Source organism: Corvus kubaryi, unplaced genomic scaffold, assembly GCF_017639235.1.
Source record: "Corvus kubaryi isolate FWS band 111438036 unplaced genomic scaffold, C.kubaryi_AGA036_p1.0 72, whole genome shotgun sequence".
NCBI lineage: Eukaryota > Metazoa > Chordata > Aves > Passeriformes > Corvidae > Corvus > Corvus kubaryi.
The window spans coordinates 2,178,213-2,196,413 of record NW_024582060.1 but is presented as its reverse complement, the minus strand read 5'-3'; the positions used below and the strand labels follow the sequence as shown (position 1 = coordinate 2,196,413).

The window sequence follows — 18,201 nt, the reverse complement described above, 5'->3', positions numbered from 1 at the left end:
AGAAAATGGGCTCAGGTGAAGGGATGGCTAAAAGTGAAAGGCGCAGTGTTTGGGTGCCCAAACGCACTGCCTGCCGAGCTCACGGTGTAGTGTCCCTTTGACAAAAGCTGCTAGCCCCTGACAATTGCCACGGCACTTCTGGTGTCCAGAGAGCTCCAAAAAGTGCATTGACTGCTTCAAGAGCCGGGCTCCTGGTTACTGAGTGTCCTTGCAAATGACGTAAATCGTAGTGTTGGTGGTCAGGATGAGATCTAAGCAGCCTTCGGGAAGTTAAGGAATCCACACCCCTGTGTTACGGCCCATCAGCCGTGAATGAGGTGTGAATGTCGCAGTACTTCGGAGAGGAGTTTTCACAACTGGGTCACTGCGTAAGGGAGGCATGACAAGGACTTACCCCACCTCGAAAGATTTGCTTCTTATCAGCTGCTTCCTTTATCTGGAAACCCAGTTTGTAGCCTCAGGTGGGCACGCCCTTTTGCACCTGGGAAGCCCCTCCCTGCACCCAGCGATTGCTCGAGCCCTGAGCACCGCCAGTCCGGTCTCTTACAGCACCTGGGCGGTGCCTGCGATGGCCGAGTGTTTGAGATGTTTATCGCCAGCAGAGCGGCGATTCACAGCGCGCACTGTTGGAGCAATTTGGTTTTCTTGGTTTAGGAACAGGAATGTAGACTCTGCTGTAAACACCTCTGTACAAAACATTGGTTTTCCCCCATTCTGTATCCTAGAAAAATCGAAAAATCCAGCCTGTGTTTTGCCCCAGTCTGTGTTCTGCCTGATCTGGTCTGGGGTTTTCCCCATTCCGTATCCCGGAAAAAATCCAGTCCGGGTTTTCCCCTCTGCCGTAGCCCAGGCCCGATCCGGCGCACTTTGCAGCGGTGCCCACTGTAATCCCGATCGAGTCTATTTTTCTTCATGTTAGTCGGCTTCAGATTTAATACGAACAGCAGCAAGGTTTGCTCAGCTTATTGAGTGAGTCTGAGTGTGGGATTTAGTGAAATTCCTGTGGAAATCGGTGTCCGAGGCAGCCCCAGGTGTGGTCAGTGAGGATGAGGAGGGATGATCCAGCCCCAGGTGTGGTCAGTGAGGATGAGGAGGGATGATCCAGCCCCGGGTGTGGTCAGTGAGGATGAGGAGGGGCAGACCCTGCTGAGGGCTGCTTTCAGGGGTTTCTGGAGCCTCTGGAGCGGGCAATCTCCGGGGGTCTCTCACAGGACAGCAGTGGGAGCATCCTGCAGGACGGGGGAACACCTGGGTGCTCCTGGAGCATTGCTCAGGACGTGCAGAGGGACAAGCCCTGTCCCACAGGGCGGTGCAGGAGAGGGGAGCAGCTCACCTGAGCAGGTGGGGCAGCCGTGGGGGGCAGGGAGGATCCTTTTTCTTTCTCTCTTTGATTTCAACTTCTCAGTCCCATCCCAGTGCCCCCAGTCTCTCCCTAGTGCATCCCCGCCCCAGAAAAAATGAGGAGTTTGATGGAAAAGGAATTTAAATTGAGGGGAAAACCTCCTTTTTCATTATTGTCTGTGTTTAAATTGGAGGGGATCCCCCTTCACCTGTGATTTTAAGGGTTCAATTAAAGGAAAAACAACCTTTTCCATGATTTAAGGTTATCAGTGGATGGGGAATTGTTGTTTTCTGGTTTAAATGGAAGGGGAAAACCTTTATGATGCCATTTTATGGGTTTGAGTTGAGGAAAAATCCCCTATTGTCTTCATCTTAAGGTTTTAAATTGCAAGGAAATTTCTGTTTTTCGTTGTTTTAAAGGGTTTAAATTGAGGGAAAATCTCTCTTTTTCCAACATTTGAAGTATTTAAATAGAGGGGGAAAGGGCAGAAAAAGAGAGACAAAAAAGGGCGGGAAGTGTGAAGTGGAAAATGGTGGGAAATGTGAGGTAAAGGAGATAAAAAAGGGCAGGAAACATGAGGTGGAAAAAGGATGAGAAATATAAGGGGGAAAAGGCGGGAAATGTGAGGTAATTAACACTCATGCATTAATTAAGTGGGAATTTATGAACACTACTGTGCAACAAAGGAGAGAGATTGTCTTACTTTTTGAGAGAAAATCTAGCAGAATCAGTCCTGGAAAGGAGGTTTTCAGGTCTGAAAGTTCACAGTCTTGAAAGAAAGGCAACTTGGGTATTTCTAAGAATTGTCTTACTTTTTTATAGGCAGGTCCTTCTTGAAAGGAATTCTTTATTAGCAACATAAAAAAATCCAGATCCTGAAATGAGCAAGGAGGATCACAAATGCATGTAGGAGAACCTAATCAAAAAGCAAGACAGTATCTCATTTGTTGCACAAAGGTGTTAATAAATTCCCAATTAATTTATACATGAGCACCTAAGTATTTCATCCATAAGTGCTCAATTAATTTATGCATGAGCATCCAATTAAGTCTGCCCCCCATGTGCCTTAGCATAGCTTCTAGGAGGACTTCTGCCATGATCTTCCTAGGCACAGGGAAGAGGCCAACAGGCTGGCAGTCACCAGGGCCCTCCTTTCTACCCTTTTCAACAATGGGGACAGTGTTTCCCTTTTTCCAGTCCCCTGGGACTTCACCTGATTGCCATGACTTTTCAAATATCCCGGAGAGTGTCACGGTGGCTGACTGGGGATGCGTGGAATCCCGGCTTTGGCAGGTGTCTGTGGTGTCCCTGTTGGCTCTGTTGCTACTGTGCAGGAGCAGGAAGCAGGGCTCTGCAGCTTTTTGGGATGACCTGCCTGGAATGTAGTGAGTCTGTCGTGTACCTAAGAGCTTAAACAGGCTCACATTAAGTGTGCAAGGGAGAGCAAGTCTTTTTACATTGCTGGGAGTGGTGGGACATTACTACAGCTTACAGATTATATCTTATAGGATAATTTGCCTGTTACTTATAGAATAAAAAATGTCACTGTATGACTTCTCCTGAATTTATGTTCACAACGCACAGAAAAGCTGAGCTAATTGTGGATACGTGCAATACAGTGACACAGAGACAATTCTGTGCTCACTAGGAACAGAGTGTATTTTAAAATTACTCCCCATCATTTTCTTCTTCAAATGAGTCAGTTCCCACTTCTTCATAGTCCTTTTCCAGGGCAGCCAGGTCCTCACGGGCCTCTGCAAACTCTCCCTCCTCCATGCCTTCACCCACATACCAATGCACAAAAGCTCTCTTGGCGTACATCAGGTCAAACTTGTGGTCGAGCCTTGCCCAAGCCTCGGCAATGGCTGTGGTGTTGCTCAGCATGCACACTGCCCGCTGAACTTGGGCTAGGTCTCCACCAGGAACAACTGTAGGAGGCTGGTAGTTGATCCCAACCTGGAAACAGGAATGTGAGAGAAGGTTCCAAAAAAGCAGGAGCAGGAGGCAGTCAAAGAGCTGAAGAAATGTGAGTAAAGTTACAGATTCTGGGGTAGAGTGGTGCCAGATGGCAAATGCCATTACAGATGTCGAAGGGTATGGCACCCGCTCATTTGAATATCTATACTATTCTTCTGTTTAATGTACACTGACAAGTTTGTACCTTCTTAACAGCTACTCAATACTGAAAGTAGAGTTTCGCCAAGGTACTCTGTAGAAACTATTACAAAAAGTTGGTTCCCACTTGAGAGTTTTCGTTGTTGAAAGGGCCGTTTGTATAACAAATATTTTCCCCCTGTTAATGTCTGTATTATTGTTGAAAATGTTTCCCAGCATGGCTGTGTAGCCAGTGGGGAGAGGCTATATAACATTTCTAGGTTAACTAAGAGATTCCCTAATATCAGCATTTCCTTTATTAATTTTATCAGTTTTGGTATTTCCTTAAGTTTAGATTGTGCTTCAGAGGCAATGCTCGTTGGCTGTTCCAAAGGTCAGCTGAAATTAAAACTTCTTCAAATTTTAACCCATATACACTTCAAATTTCCACTTATTTAAATATGTGGAAATATAAATATGTGTCAGTGGGATGTCCAAAGGAGAAAAGGCACATTTTGTATAAATGCACCCTTCTTACTTTCATTGGGAAATACCTATATTTCTCCATGCTCAGTGGGAAATACACAAGACTGAAGGTGTTAAATACAGGTTCTCTACTAAGCTGAACGTGCCCTTTGAACACTGAAGAGAAGCTCGTGGCAGCCCTACTCACCTTGAAGCCTGTTGGACACCAGTCGACAAACTGGATGGTTCTCTTGGTCTTGATGGCAGCAATGGCTACGTTGACGTCCTTGGGGACGACGTCGCCCCGGTAGAGCATGCAGCAGGCCATGTACTTGCCGTGCCTCGGGTCACACTTCACCATCTGGTTGTTGGGCTCGAAGCAGGCGTTGGTGATCTCGGCCACCGAGAGCTGCTCGTGGTGTGCTCTGTCGGAGGAGATGATGGGGGCGTAGGTCACCAAGGGGAAGTGGATGCGCGGGTAGGGCACCAGGTTGGTCTGGAACTCTGTCAGGTCCACGTTGAGGGCGCCGTCGAAGCGCAGCGAGGCCGTGATGGAGGACACGATCTGGCTGATCAGGCGGTTGAGGTTGGTGTAGGTGGGGCGCTCGATGTCCAGGTTGCGGCGGCAGATGTCGTAGATGGCCTCGTTATCCACCATGAAGGCACAGTCCGAGTGCTCCAGCGTGGTGTGGGTGGTCAGGATGGAATTGTAGGGTTCCACCACAGCGGTGGAGACCTGAGGGGCTGGGTAGATGGCAAACTCCAGTTTGGACTTCTTTCCGTAATCCACAGAGAGGCGTTCCATCAGCAAGGAGGTAAAACCAGAGCCGGTACCGCCACCAAAGCTGTGGAAGATCAGGAATCCTTGCAGCCCAGAGCAGGCATCAGTCTAGAAGGCAAAAGAGAAACAGCAGGGGCTGAAAAAGGTAGAAAAGACTTTACTATGTGAGTTTATCCTGAGCTGAAGGAGTGAGCAGTCATGGGCAATATATAGCACAGATTTCATGTCAAGTTTTCCTGGGAAACGGCTGGTGATAATTCCAACCTTTGCTTTCCTCACTGTCTCAACTCATGACACAGAGAGCCTTACCTGTCCAGGCATCTCTCTGAACTTCACACTGCTCTGTTATTCTAGTTGAAACCAGCAATGTACAACTGCATAATTCACCCTTCATTATCAGTATTGGTGCTGTAGGGCTGTGCTAATAATTAACAATTACATATTCAAAATCACTTTATTTACATATTCAAAACCTGGAGGCATACAGCTGGGAAGTGAACTACTGGGCTTCTCTCTTCTGGACCATGTCCAAGACATAGTCTGTATGACTTGGAATGTCTTTTCTGAGCCATTGGTCTCATTTGCAGCTAACGAGCTGTTAGTTCTGCCCTTCTTTCTTCTGCAGAGTCCAAACTGCTGTTTCAAAGCTATTGGGACTTACCAGCTTACGGACACGATCCAGCACCATATCAATGCTCTCCTTGCCAATGGTGTAGTGGCCACGGGCATAGTTATTGGCTGCATCTTCCTTTCCAGTGATCAGCTGTTCTGGATGAAAAAGTTCCCTGAAGGTGCCAGCCCGTACTTCATCTGAAGGAGAAAGAGAAATTGTAAGAATATGCTCCAGTGCCAACGAATTCTGGTTGTTGTTTGTTGGCATCAATACATGCTGTCAGTCACAGGAGGTCATGATGCCAAAGAACAGATGGTGATGGAGGAGGGAAATGTCTCCAGAGCATTTTTTCATTGTTGCATTTGATTGATTTATGGTGCATCTTCAATCCAGCCACTTATCTTCTCATGAACTTGTCAGTGACAAGTACAGCCTGCATCCACAAGTCCCCAGAAAAAAAGTGTGAAGAAATTCAGGTGTCCCAATTTTTAGACATTCTTCTATTATTGGAGAGAAACTGTCAGGCTCCCACTTTGAATCCAAACTGAAGAAAAGCAGAATTTGAATGGCAAAAATGTCATGACAAACCCAAAAGTTAAATGTTGGTGCAAAGAGAAGTTGTACACACCTCTTGTACCAGCTATTAAACTGCTGGGGATCCTCCTGTTCCTATGTTTGTAACACTTGTGACAGAATCTGGCATTCTGTGTCACAAGAAAATTAATTTCATGCTACCTAGTGGTAGCCCAAGGCACAAAGAGCTGCTTTGTGCCAGCAGAGACTGGTGGCACACCATGGTGATGTGAGGAAAAGCAATCTCATCTCCCTTTTGCAGGAATATTTCTATACTGACCTACTACAGTTGGTTCCAAGTCCACCATTACAGCCCGTGGCACGTGCTTCCCAGTGGCTGTTTCGTTGAAAAATGTGGTAAAAGAGTCATCACAGCTGAGTTTATCTTGCAGGTCCTTGAAGGTGCCGTCTGGCTGAATGCCGTGCTCCAGGCAGAAGAGTTCCCAGCATGCATTTCCTATCTGCACTCCAGCCTGGCCAACGTGAACAGAGATGCACTCACGCTAAGGGGAGAGAGGAGAGGTGGGGTCAGAAAAAACAGCGTGCCTTAGTCCTCCTTATTCCTGGTGGTCACATTTTCCCAGTGTATTGCTTCTCCAAAAAATCAGTGAACTGTCACTGTCAGCTGTTCATTTGGTTGTTCAGCCCCACGACTACAATGAGACTGCACATGCCAGATACAGGGACAGTTCTTTTAAAAATCAAGATCTGTGTGCTGTGCTATAGAAGTATTTGAAAACAGTCAGGAAAAATTAATTTCAGTTACACGAACCCCACCTTTCCTCCTGGATTGGCCCTGCCGAGGAGCACATCCCAGTTTCGTTTATTTTTACTCCTGGCTGGAACCTGACACAGCCACGTGGCATCCCTCACCCTTATGTAACCCAAGGCAGGTGATGTCTTTTGATCCTTCTACCCTCTGATAGCAGGCTAGTGTGGAAACTTGGAAGAGCTACTTTCGGCAATATTCACCTAAGGAAATTGTTTCAGACTTTCTTGGTCGAAACAAATGTTCCTTCCAGCTCCATTAATTTTACATCACAGGTCCATTGCTTATCAGGGTGCCACTGCAGTATAGTGGCAGCCAGGAAGAGACAACTATGTAACACCAGGCTAAAGCAGGAAGGTGTCAACTGCTCCAGAATCCTATACACTTAAAAGTACTGGAAAATGAAGGCCCTGGTGCTGGATTTCATAAGTTCACAAACAGAATTATAAAGCAAATACTTCTGGGTTAGTCCCAGCAGTTGCAACACTGGGTGTAGGGAAAGGCATTTTTTTGAGGAGAGAGTGGTTTCAAGCATGAGGAGTTTTTCATATTTGGCTTCTGCTTTGGAGCTATTAAAGCTGCCCAAGCTTTTTGTGATGCCCAGGACCCTGTCCATAAGAGGGAGTAAGAAAAATTCAGGTCATAGTACTGAACACTGGCCTGTGATCTCCTGTGCTGATTGATAATTAGCACAGTCTCTGGCACAGTTTTGGCTTAGGCCAGTTAATGTTTTTCCAGACAATGCTTAGGCACCATGCAGAAAACAATTTATTGTCAAGGATGGTTTCCAGTGAGCAGCTCACTGACCGCTGCCAGGCTTTGGAGAGGGAAGGAGGATTGAGATGCCCAGCTATGAAGCAGGCCTGGCTTGAAGGGCAGAGGATGGTCCTCACTCATTTTAGTTTTGTTATACTGCATTTAGAGATAACCAAAGTCAGTATCAGATTTGACCAGTTAATTTTTTTTTTTTTAATTACATTCTGTAACTACTAACCCGGCAAAATCATTCTGTGACCTGAGAATGAAATGTATCCTCCCCAAAACCTAAATTTTCAGTCACAATATGTGAGCAGCAGCATCTCTGGAGCAGTGTTTTTTTCAGAAATTGACATATATTTGTGTTTAAGAAACATAACTGAAGACATTTTTTTCAGAAGCAGCTAGAAGCTCAGAAGTCATCACTGCCCCAGCTAGTCATCCCCAGAAGTTCAAATGAACATGAAAGCTCAATTTAAATCTTTCATTCAATGAAATAAATTATTTCTGTTGACTGCTCATTTCTAAGCTGCTGACTCTGCAATTGCATGTGCTCTCAAGTGTACTTGCACAACCCTGTTTTTCTCAACTGAGTTGTGCAAAAGTCTCTGAGTTATTTGAGTGACAATGGGGCTTCATAAGTCAGCGTGTTGCAATCTGGAGGACTACTCAGGAGACCCTGAAGGCATCTTTGGGCTTAGAGAATTCAATTAATGCTGACTTTCCACAGAGCAGGCTCCTGCCTTTTCTTTGAAATCCCAGTGTGAATCTGTGAGGCTGGCAGCAAGAAAAAGAAGAGGTTTTATTCTTTTCAAACACAGCAATGAGGCCAGCTGGCTTTTAAAAAGAGTATCTTTTAAAGCAAAACTACAATTACAAGTTAAGCAATACTTTACACCTAAAGAGCTGCTTTGCTCAGTTCTTCAGATCTGTAGAGGAATTAGGTGTGTTTTTTTCACAGACAGAACAAGTGAATGCTGCCTTAGGAAGTTAATATTGTAAAGTTTCATACAGGACTATAGCTGAAGAGGTTTTAGACTGAGTTTTCAGCTGCGCTCATTTGAAACCGTATCTCAACCCCGCTTTTTGAGCTGTTTCATCTTCTCCTACCCCAGCAGTAATTTGGAAATATTCTGCTGAAGAGAGAAGACCGTGAAAAAGAGGTTTCTGATTTTGCATAGTAAACAGCAATAAAATAGATGCCAGACTTTTAGTAGGGAAGAGAGTGGGCCTTCTTCAGCGTAGCAGTAAACTGATCTTTACATGATATTTTAATTTGGAGCCTTACCCAAACTCATGTTTCACATCCTACCACCAATGTACCAGGACAGGACTAACAAAGAAACAGTAGAAAGGACCAGATCCTTTGTGAAACTAAGCCTGGGACAGCTTCAAGTCTTAAAAAAACCAACTAATACCTGGCTCCAGTATTTACTGCACAAAGGCAGACTTTAGTCTTCCAGCTGTTCCACAAACACGCTCACTTCCCCAGGTCTGGGAAGCCTGTGGAAGTATCTTGCCTGCGAGGTGAGCTGGCAGAAAGTAACACAGTTCTTTCTCTGCACCAAAATTAGACTCAGTGCTAGAGATATATTGGAGTACAAGGTGAAATAGATTTTTTCACATTCTAAGAGGTTTTGAGCGATTTCTACAAATTTATAACAAACCCCCAACACTTAAAAACAAAGGGCATTTTTTCACTTGCTTAAACGCATACATACATAAAAGGATTCATGGACTCCAGAAACACACCTGCTTACCCTGTATAGCTATGGACAGTATAGCCCTTGGGGCTAAATTAATTTAAAACAGACACAAAGGTAAATAACTTTTTTTGGTTTATTTCTAAAAAGAATTATCTCTCATGCAAATGAACTGGTATTGAGAAAATGTGGTCACAACAGAAAATACCAAACAGCTAAGACTCCACATTAAGACATTAAGTTTGTCTTATAATTCCACTATTTAGGGACTCTCTGAAGAAAACTTAATGCTGTAATGCTTCAGGAAGATTTTCTGCGCTCCTCTGCCATCTTCTTACATGGTAAATGGTGTGTGAGATCAGGGTTCTGCGGCAAAACCTACCAATAACAACAGCAGATCCCCCTGCCTTCCCTCCCCCACAGCCCTCCCCATCCCTGTGTGGCCGGGGTTCCCACATCCCCCTTACCATGGTGTCTCCAGAGGTGTTTGCTTCCCTTTGGGATCACTGGTGGCAGGTCTGTGCCGGAGCCTGGCTCTGGGCTGCAGGGCGGGAGGCAGCCTGGGCCCGGCACGCGGCACCTGCTGCTGCGCTTCAGTGTCACAGCGCGGAGGGGAGAGGTCAGCCCGCTGCCTCCTGCCCTCCAGCACCCTCCTGTGCAAATCCTCCCCCACAGGCAGGGCTCACACACACCCCAGCTTTCAAACTCAGTGCAGCCAGGGTTGGCACGCTTATTGACTTGGGAGCGCAGCCATGTAACACATCGTACGCTGTGCTTTCTAACACCTCAGGATTTTACATCACCTGCAAGACACACACCATCCCAGTTCCCTGCTCTGCCAATATGTACTTCTGTAGATGAAAATCGCTCCTGAATTCCAGTACAGAAGGCATAAGAGAGCAAACAAATGGAAAGGAGAAGGATAGAAGAAAAACAAAAATAGAGATCTGGAAACTAAACATATATATTACCATCCTTAAGCTTGCTCTACCATCACTTTTAAATGATCTCCTGGCTTCTCTATTAACATTTCAATTTACTTCTATTTCTTCTCTTTCCATGTGTAGTTATCCAGGCAGTATGGGACAGCTTTCAGTACAGCCTTCTCTGTCCAAACACAGAAAGAAATCTGATTCCTATTGCAGTGTTTATTGCAGGACAGAGCTGGAGGCATCACCCCAACATTCTGACGCCAGATTAGTGCAGTTGCCTCCACCACTTTGCTCCTTCTGCCCTAGTTCAGCACTGGAAAGCAGCAGCTTCTCTCAGTACAGAAATCCTCATGTCTGCAACCCCTAGGTAACAAAGAGGAAGGCACACTTAATTGCTTGAATCTGAGTGTTATGTTTCCCCAGACTTTATAAATGTACTGTTTATGATGATGTTTAATGAGTAGACATTTAAATAGACAATTCCTAAAATGTAGGTTAGTCTACTTTGACATGATGATATTAACAGATTGTTCTGCCACTCTTGGCAACCAGCATATAAGTATCTTCTTTAACACCTACATTTTAACAGTAAGAAGTAGTTCATACTAGTTTTTATAAACTCAACTTTGGTATAGTCTTAATTTTGCTGTTCTTTACATAAACCTGCAAATCATTACTCTTTGATTTTGGCTGGGAAAAGCTACAGAACTTTCTGGAGCCATAATTATTTTTTTACAAAGAACTTCCATTATAATTTCCATCTGCTGCTTTGCTTAAGCTGAATCTGAGTTCTCCACAAAACCATCAGATTGTTGCTTTGAGACTAAGGAACAGATTGCTCTAGTGTTCTTCTTCCACTGGAAGTGGTAACATTCCAGACAAGCTCTGGTGCTCTGGACAATCTGAAATGTTAATGCTCACAGCTTCAGAGAATCAAGAAAAAGTCTCACAGCAAATACTTTGAGCAGGCCACCACCCGAAACCTCTTAGGCACACTTTGAGTCAACGTGTCTGATCTAGCAGCTACAAAATCTAGAAGAGGTCTGTGAATTACTAAATTATTTGCAACTTAGTCCTTTGTGGCATTTTCTCTGCTCTCTCCTAGCCAGTGGGAGTCCACAGAGACACGAGGCAGACACGGCCTGGACCTGGATTCTTGGAAAATAAGTAATCTTGATGGATGCTGGCGTTCAACCTCTGTGGGCAGATGGTGAGATGCCATACAAAACCTAGAGCCTTTTTCTCTAATTAAAGATAGACACACCTCTGGAAATGGCGTTTTTGAATAATCTAGAAGTACTGTAGAACTGGTTTAACCCCAGCTGGCAACTAAGCACTGAATCAGAAGAGAGAACCATAGGTTGAGATATAGTTTAACACACAAAGCAAAACAAGCAAGGCAAACCAAGGAGTTGATTCACCACTTCCCCTGGGCAGGCAGGTGTTCAGCCATAACCAGGACAGCAGGGCTCCATCACTGGCTCGGGAAGACAAACACCATCACTCTGAATGCCTTCCCCTTTCTCCTTCTTTGCCCCAGCTCGACATGCTGGGCATAAATGCTGGAGATTGAAACACATCAAGAGGCAAATGAAGGACAGTCAACTGCTTTTTCTCCTCTACTGGATGTACATCACTCCCTCCTCCCTCCAGGCTGGTTACCTAAGTGACTCGCCAAAAGTGTCAGTCGTGGATCATTTTAGAACAGTAATGTGCCATCTCACAAAACAGTGCACTCTTAGTAAGCTCTTTGGTGGTCACACAAAATCCTCTTTTCCTTTTAATTTGGGAAGTGCAAGTCTCTGCATTTCCCACACATTGTAATACCTTCCTCAGTAAGTGAATGAAGGTTTAAACACTTTCCTTGTGCTCCCTGTTTAACTGTTTCCTGTTAGTCTGTCGCCACCTGCTGAGAGAACCAGCAGCATCTCATGTCAGGATTCCTGACATTCCCAAGGCTAGTAATTAAGTGCCTTTATAAATAACACTGCTATGTTGATAAAATACTGGTTTTCGGGCATTATCCCTGAAACAGAGAACTGTGCTATGTATTTTTACTTTTTATTTGTAGAGTTCTCTCCCCTAATACAGCAAGGTCTGTGCTATGTATTTTTACTTTTTATTTGTAGAGTTCTCTCCCCTAATACAGCAAGGTCAGAACTGTAGTTAGTTCTAATATAAAGATACATTCATCTAATAATAATGAATCCCAGGTACTTTATTCTTGGTTGTATTGGTCTTTGCCATCCCAAAATGCAGATTTACACTCTATCAATGTCATCACTTGATTAGATCTCGTCAGATTCACAGACAGATTCACAGAATGAAGACATTCTCTACTTAATTCAAATATGCTGAAACAATGAAACAATGTGAAACAATTCTGGAAAACTTTGATATACTTTGTAGTATATCAATACATTAAATATAATTTTCTTCATATACTCAATCACAGTACAAACAAGCAATTCTACAAAGAGGTAAATCAGTAGTCACTTTATTATAAAAGTTAGATACTGCAGTTTTAGTATTAATTGCAAAAAACCCTGATAGCTTATTTCTGCCTTCTTGTTCTCTCCTGATGAATTAAAACCAATATAAATTCTAAATCAGTAGTACTCCAATACAGTCAAGGTTACCAACCTACACTTAAAATAAAGTTGAATGTTAAAAGTTAAAACAACATTTAACAGTATTTTAAAAGCTATGTGTGGCCTGCTGAAGCCACTGGTCCAAACCAACCTCCACAACAGCATCTCTGCCATCTAACTAAAAGTGATGCCAGAAGACTACAGCAAAAAGTGTTCATTACTAACAGTCACTTTGATAAGAATTTGGCCTGACTTCAGAGTGAAGTTTCCCATTTTATTAACTGGCTTACAAAGGAGTTAACCTGAGGCCTTCCAAAGCAGGGGGGCAGAAGACTCATCCTGGTCATTTCTTGGAGGAGCTCAACTCCACACAGAGCTTGTGCTTCATTCTACCTGATTTCACATCAAGTGTTGTTTGCAGAGTTGTAACTACACTTACAGCTGGATGACAGGAACCATTCAGCAATATCAAAGGCTGCTCTTCCCTGTGTATGCAGAGTATGTAAGAAATTACTTTTTTATATGGTGAAGCACTATGTGCTACTTAACCTGGTATACAGTCCTGGCAGAGACAAAAACTTTGGGGAGGGATATGGGATTGGTTTGGGTTTTATTCTTGAGACAACTAGGCAAGGTCATTACTGCACTTATGAACAACCTGCCCAAGTTTGTCTGACAGTAATGCTGGAGTGTTTCTCTTTTTGGGATAATTTAAGATGAAACTATTTTTAGCAGTGAAGGTGAGACTGTTTTCAAAGTGTCTCTGTAGGCAGCAAAGCAACAGATCACACACAGTCTGAGGGTACCAACAGGCCATCTATGTGAAGAAAACAGGAACAGCCACTACCTTGGAGTATGGTTATTGCTAGAGACAAAGGGCACTACTGTTGTAAGACACCACACTGAGGTCTACACTGGTTACTTAATGTGTTTGGTGTGGTCCCACCAAAAAGGCTGCTCTGATGACATTTTGTAGTTTGGGCTGACATCAGTGAGCCTACACCCTTTTGGCACCGGTGCTGGGATGACGGGCTACTTGTCCCCAGCCTCTCTAACCTGTCCCCTCCAGCACACAACAGTTTGAAAGCAGTGTTTTGTTAGGTCAGTGCTCCCTCCTTGGAATGTACCTTTTGTCAAGTGATGATAGACGGGTGAATGGATGGAGAAGAAATTCATGTTCTACCCCAAACATCCAATTTCTGCCCCAAGTGGTCAGAAATGGAGTTGGTCTGGTGACAGACCTGCAGATGTACAATTTTCTTGCCACTGATCTGGGGAAGGTCTTGTGACCTTCTTTTCTATAAAAATAAACTTTTGTTCTGAATGACAGAGCATTGCTAAATGACTCCATCCAACCCAAGACTTTGGATACTGGGGACTTGAGGAGCAATTCTGGATATACAGAGAGACTTTTTGACATCTACATAAACAAAGCAAGAGGTAGGGAAAGTAAAACAAAGCAACAACTTCAGTTGTTCAACTAGACCATAACACAGAATATAATTTAAAAAAATAAATCTATTTCCTGACCACCACCACCACATGCTGCTAAGAATGACTGTGCATCAGGCAAGCACAAAGTGCTGTAATTTGCATTTAAGAAGAGTGGATACAGCACAACAATCTCTGTGGCCCACCCACCTCATCTTTCCAGCTTAAATATGACTAAAATCCAGTGTGCCTGTACAAAGAGGCATCAGTCACAAGAGAAACTATGGCTTTCAAAATGCAATAGGCTTTACTTTCTCCAGTGTTTTTCTTCCATGTGCTTGTCCTAAATCCCATGCTGCAAGAGCTGAGCTTTTCAGATGTCTTCAGGCAAAACAGAATATTCCCCTAAACACTGGTACTCTATTGCCTGCTACAGTCATGCCTCCAGGAACACTGCTGCACTTGTTCAGAGAACTGCCCAGCATTTGCAAGGACGAGAACTTCTTCCATAGTTCATAACTGGCTACACAACCCCCACTCAAGAGACACATCCAAAGCAAAAGTGCTTGAAAAGGAGGATTCTCATTCACTTGTAGATATGGAAGGCGTGGCTTTACCCTAATGTTGGACAGAACCAAGCAAAATGTCAGGAATACTCGCTGTGGTTTCAAAATTCGTACACCACCATTCCCTGTCTGAAGAAATTCCCAGAGTCCATAGGTGGTCATCTCAGATTTCAACAGTCCCTGAAGAGCCTGGTAACATCCCGAAGACAAGGTGACACTTTGAGTGATGGAAGACATTTAGTCTCGAATTGGAGGCCTATGGATTGGAGAAAGCACAGCTGCCCAAGCCTGGCGGAAGAGCTGGACCAGTTTGTAAATGAATGGCAGTGATGTGGGAGAAGCTGCAAAGCAGAATAAAAAGCAAAAGAGCTTGCATTATAAAAGGTAAAACTAGCATACACTAAACATATTAAGAACTACTCCCAGCTACAGTTAATAACAACCTAATTCTCTTCCTTCCTTCAGTTCAGTTCTTGGATCTTTACTCTGGGTACTGCTCCCTAGCAAGCTGCCTTCACTCTTTTCCAATGGATTATTTGTAAAATAACTGTGGAGCACCTGTCACGCAGCAGAAGGGGAAACATCCAACCCCATCACATCCCAGCTGCCACCTCTGTGTCACAAGACCAGCCCATTCCTCAGGGACAGCAGCAGCCATCAGCAGTGAAACTCCAGCACAAGATGATCAAATGCATGGCACAGTGCTGCCCCCGGGAACTCTACTTCCCTGATGGCACAGCCTCTCGGGCAATCACTCATCCAGGGGACATCACCTCGTGCCACCACCAGCTGACTGAGGAAAAGGCTGAGTCTAGGACAGCTCTGCCTGCCTCTCACAGTCTGTGCCTTGTCTGCTGGAAGGAGTTTTCAGAAAACTGGCATTTGTGGAGCTTCATCTTTCTACATGGACTGCAACTGGACACACTAAGTTTCTAGTCACCCAGTTTTTGTGTTTCCCTGAGACATTTATACAGACCAAATTTATTAAAAGCAACTCATTTCTTCTCCATAACCATAATGAAATTTTAGAAATTGGCAATCTTATTCCTGTACCTGGGTCTAATCTCACCACCACCAGGTACAGCAAAAAAGTGGCCAAGAGCATCTTCTTGTAAGGAAGTAAATAGAAGTGGTTTGACATGGACCTCAGGGCTCTACGTAGCAACGTCAACATGGTCAGGAGCTTTTGGGACAGCGCTCCTGGAAAACAAGAACAGAAAAGCTGTTAGGGCAAAGTAAAGTTTAAAAAGTACTCACATATATATATAGACAATAAGAAACTAAGATACTAGAAGTCTGATTGCATGAGAGTTGGGTTGGGTTTGGGTTTTTATGTAACAGGGAACAGAGAAACGGTACAATTTTGTAATACAATTCATTATACTTCTTTTTTAGGCATCTACTTTAATACAATATGATCTTATACCACAGTAGTGCCAGCTTCTCTCCTGGGAGAAAACATCAAGTGATTTACAGTTCTGGAGAAGCAGAACTTTAAATGCTGACTTGGACTCAACTGTAAATGGAAATGGAGCAAACTGCGTTCAGAGCCAATAAAACATACCCTTAGAGGATTGCCAGGTAGTCTTAGTTTTCCTTTTTCACCTTAAAAAAACCCCCCAAAACCTCCACAGTGCTTTTGATCCTGGATATTAATTGTCATCTCCTGATGCTGGCAGAGACTAAGTATACTTTGCCATTCTCAGCAAAGGTATCACTAAGTCTTCTATTTCCTGCTGTGGTACACAATGGGACTTCCTCACAGCCGGTTTGTCAGGGCAACATTCTTAACACATAGTTAATACTTGCGACCCTTCGCCAGTAAGGGACCAACTTGAAGTGAAACTGTAAAAAAGGAGCACAAACAACAGAGGGAAAGCCCACCCAGAACAGTTTCTGTCACTGGGTCCTGCTGCTCCTCAGCAGCCGAGCGCGTCTCCTCCTGCCGAGTCCACTGGCAGCGGCTGTCGCAAATGGTGCCGAGGAAGGCCAGCTGCTGCTCGCTGTCAAACACGTCACAGCCTCGCACCAGCTCCTCCGCGCCCTCGAAGCGGCCCAGCGGCAGCAGCACGTGCACCAGGTAGAGCTCCAGCACGGACCCGAACTCGAGGAGGCTCTGGTTGGCGTGGTCTCTCAGCCAGCTGCTGCCCACTTCCAGCATCACCTGCGGCTCTCTCACTTTGCTGTACAACAGGATACTGAAATACAAGGGAGAGGTGTGAGAAAACCCTAAGTCTTTGTCAAAGCTGACATCACGGACAGCTACTGCTCCCAAGCAGCTCTCATGAAGGTATGAACGAGGGTCTACATCAAAGCAGAGAGAATTCTGAGGCAGACAACAGGTGCAGCTATTGGTGCTACTCTCTCAGCATCACCCGTTTTGTACTTGATCACCATGAAGCAATCTTGCAGACAGGCTCCAGCACACACAGGTCAAGTACAGGCCTGTCCCAGATCTCACTTACCCCACGCAAAGTGAAAACATCACATAATACGCAAGCCTGGCCTGCTGTTAAACCTAACGCAAGCCCTGTGTGTACATCTGACAGCAACAGACAAGAACTCACCACAGCTCCAGAACTTTTGGAGGCAGATGTTCAGGGACATGGTAATACTGTAGGACCCAAGACAGAACTTCTCTCCACCGGTTCATCTCGGCCAGCGCCTGAATCCCCACAACACAAAGGGAGCATTTCACTTCTGCAAAACTGGTAAGGAACAGACACCTAAGTAAGAGCTTCTTACAACCACATTTCCCCTCACATGCCTTCCACTGAGCTTCAGTGCAGCCCAGGTACTCCACAGGTCTCTGGCACCTGCTTTCCCTCCTTTCCCTCTCCTTGGCCCCTGCAAAAAGGCCAATTCGACCTCCGAGGATATGCCCTGTGACTGTATCTCTGCGAGAACGAAGGGAAGGCTCCTGGGCACACCTCACTTCCCTCAAACACGCACAGATCCCTTCATATGAAACCTGTTAATATCCACAGGGCCAAAAGAAACCCCAAAGCGGGGCAAGCATGGCCTGAAGTTCGAAGCCGGCCCCGCGCTGATGCGACACCGAGCAGCTTCCCAGCGCCACCCCGTCCCCTCCGCACGCCCGGCACCGCTCGCACCTCTCGTGGCCGGGGCCGGGGCCGGGTCCCAAGCTGTAGCAGCCCGCCTCACAGCGCTCCACGGCGGCGGCGAAGTCCCGGTGCAGCACCAGCAGGTCCGCCGCCTCCTCCAGCAGCGCGGCCGCCTGCGCCGGCCCCGGGGCCCAGGCGGGCGGCTCGGCCCGCATGGCGGCGGCGGCGGGAGGGCTCTCCCCGCTCCCGCACGGCCCCGGCTCTGGCTCCGGCTCCGGCTCCAGCGCCGCCACCGCCCCCGCCGGGGCCCGGCTCGGCTCCGCTCGGGCAGCCACCGGAAAGCCGGGATGCAGCCCCGACCCCGCCGCCTCCCGGCAGCGGAAGGGCTGTCCCGGCGAACATCCCCCGGCCCCGCGGGCCGCCGGGACGTGTAGTCTCTGCAGCGGGGGGGATAGACGGCTGCCGGGGCTGGCGGAGGGCAACGGGGACGGCTGGGGGCTGGAGCATCTCTTACGAGGAA

General features: G+C 45.8%; 2 protein-coding genes and 1 long non-coding RNA gene across 4 annotated transcripts; 1 reads left to right on the top strand and 2 right to left on the bottom strand.

Moving 5' to 3' along the window:
• The first annotated feature begins 254 nt into the window (after nt 1–254).
• Nucleotides 255–12,829, top strand: LOC121675120. Of its 2 annotated transcripts, none has more exons than XR_006019960.1 (3): nt 255–969; nt 6,261–6,390; nt 11,134–12,829. It is a non-coding gene; the product is annotated as an uncharacterized LOC121675120 (long non-coding RNA). The 2 variants fall into 2 exon arrangements; XR_006019959.1 differs by lacking the exon at nt 11,134–12,829 and adding an exon at nt 7,792–7,914 and having other exon boundaries at nt 609–969.
• On the bottom strand, nt 2,996–9,609 carry TUBA8 (tubulin alpha 8). Its single transcript, XM_042050188.1, has 5 exons — nt 9,564–9,609; nt 6,149–6,371; nt 5,344–5,492; nt 4,110–4,790; nt 2,996–3,298 (listed from the first exon to the last, which is right to left on the bottom strand). The coding sequence occupies exons 1-5, from the start codon at nt 9,564–9,566 to the stop codon at nt 3,011–3,013; spliced, it is 1,344 nt and encodes a 447-aa protein (XP_041906122.1). The 5' UTR covers nt 9,567–9,609; the 3' UTR covers nt 2,996–3,010.
• Nucleotides 12,510–17,911, bottom strand: PEX26 (peroxisomal biogenesis factor 26). The gene is made up of 5 exons (XM_042050189.1): nt 17,730–17,911; nt 17,184–17,324; nt 16,501–16,814; nt 15,670–15,816; nt 12,510–14,957 (listed from the first exon to the last, which is right to left on the bottom strand). The coding sequence occupies exons 1-5, from the start codon at nt 17,894–17,896 to the stop codon at nt 14,854–14,856; spliced, it is 873 nt and encodes a 290-aa protein (XP_041906123.1). The 5' UTR covers nt 17,897–17,911; the 3' UTR covers nt 12,510–14,853.
• Nucleotides 17,912–18,201: the final 290 nt, after the last annotated feature.

Coding starts and splice junctions, on each gene's coding strand:
- TUBA8 (XM_042050188.1), bottom strand. Junction 5,493..6,148: donor CTTGGAACCAACTGTAGTAG/GTCAGTATAGAA, acceptor TTTCTCCTTCAG/ATGAAGTACGGGCTGGCACC. Junction 3,299..4,109: donor GGTGTCCAACAGGCTTCAAG/GTGAGTAGGGCT, acceptor TCCTGTTTCCAG/GTTGGGATCAACTACCAGCC.
- PEX26 (XM_042050189.1), bottom strand. CDS start 17,896: ATGCGGGCCGAGCCGCCCGCCTGGGCCCCGGGGCCGGCGCAGGCGGCC. Junction 16,815..17,183: donor CCAAAAGTTCTGGAGCTGTG/GTGAGTTCTTGT, acceptor CTTGTATTTCAG/TATCCTGTTGTACAGCAAAG. Junction 15,817..16,500: donor AGTGACAGAAACTGTTCTGG/GTGGGCTTTCCC, acceptor CTTGTTTTCCAG/GAGCGCTGTCCCAAAAGCTC.